General features: G+C 38.2%; 1 protein-coding gene across 1 annotated transcript; it reads right to left on the bottom strand.

The window, feature by feature from the left end:
• Window positions 16-480, bottom strand: LOC104753196 (the record flags this gene model as incomplete). The annotated part of the gene is made up of 1 exon (XM_010475485.2): window positions 16-480. A coding segment is annotated over one exon (444 nt), but the record flags the coding sequence as incomplete, so codon positions are not given.

Here is a 1211-nt window from a genome sequence, read left to right as displayed (position 1 = left end):
CACCGTTGACCCGTTTTGTTGTTTCGAAACAGGACTTCACAACACAGGCTTACAAGTACTAAAGATAATCTGCCTCTCCCTAGTCGGACCGCTCACCGCCTTGACCTTTTGTGTCGGTCTTGTCATGTGCAGTTCTGAGAGAGTCTCGTCCCAGATACAACACGCAGTGGTTGCAAGGCTTTCCGGATCTGTAACGGTAAGGCCACAGCCAAGCGACGAAGTCACAAGGACGGGTCTCGATGAGTCTACTATTGAGTCGTACAAGAAAGTTGAGTTAGGGGAGAGTAGGAGACTCCCGACCGGGTCAAATGATGTTGTATGTTCCATTTGTTTGTCAGAATATGCAACCAAAGAAAGTGTTAGGTGTTTACCGGAATGTGAACATTGCTTCCATACGGAATGTATTGATGCGTGGCTCAAGTTGCATAGTTCTTGCCCGGTTTGTCGGAGTAATCCCTCTCCGACCCATGAAGGGTGCAATTAACTTTTGTATGCATGAATGTATATAAAGTCTTGGATTTGCTAAAAGATATTCTTTTGATGCATCTCCAAACTGTCGAAACGAAGCCAAAACACCAAATTCAGAAAATTGGGAAAGTTGAAGGGCGATGAGGAAAGAAGATTATATTACAGAGGATTTCACTTTCTTAAGAGCATGTTCAATAAGAAGATGCTTAAGTATGTTTATAATTATAATTTTTAGAAATAATGAAGTTAAAAACTTTTTTGAAAAACTGTAAAATGGTATGCTCCAATGGTATATCATAATTCTGGGTTCTTAAAATTTAAAAAAATATATTTTGAGAATTATAATATGTTAAGTACAAAGCATCATTGATTGATATAAACATCATCATCCAAAACCTGGAAAAAAAACAGAAAAATAAGTAAGAAATGTATAAGATCCTGAATACTTGAGAGCAAGCTTTATATGATCCTGGAGAGCAGAGAATGTCTCGCTGCTGCCAGAAAAACCAAGAGGAATGTATAAGATTAACAAAGATGATGAAGAAAAACAGGGCATTAGCTAAAATCAGACCCTAAAAAAAATGAATTATAAAGAGTACTCTCGAGTCTTACAGTTGCAAGGTTTTGACATTTGTATGAGAGACGGCATCCTACAAAATAAAGCTTGTTTAGCTCCATCAAGTCCAGGTATAAGACATTTGTATGAAGAGTTCTCTCGGTAGTATCACCATCTGCAGTAAAGC

This window comes from Camelina sativa, chromosome 16 (genome assembly GCF_000633955.1).
Source record: "Camelina sativa cultivar DH55 chromosome 16, Cs, whole genome shotgun sequence".
Lineage (NCBI taxonomy): Eukaryota > Viridiplantae > Streptophyta > Magnoliopsida > Brassicales > Brassicaceae > Camelina > Camelina sativa.
This window is presented reverse-complemented; position numbering and strand designations above follow the sequence as displayed.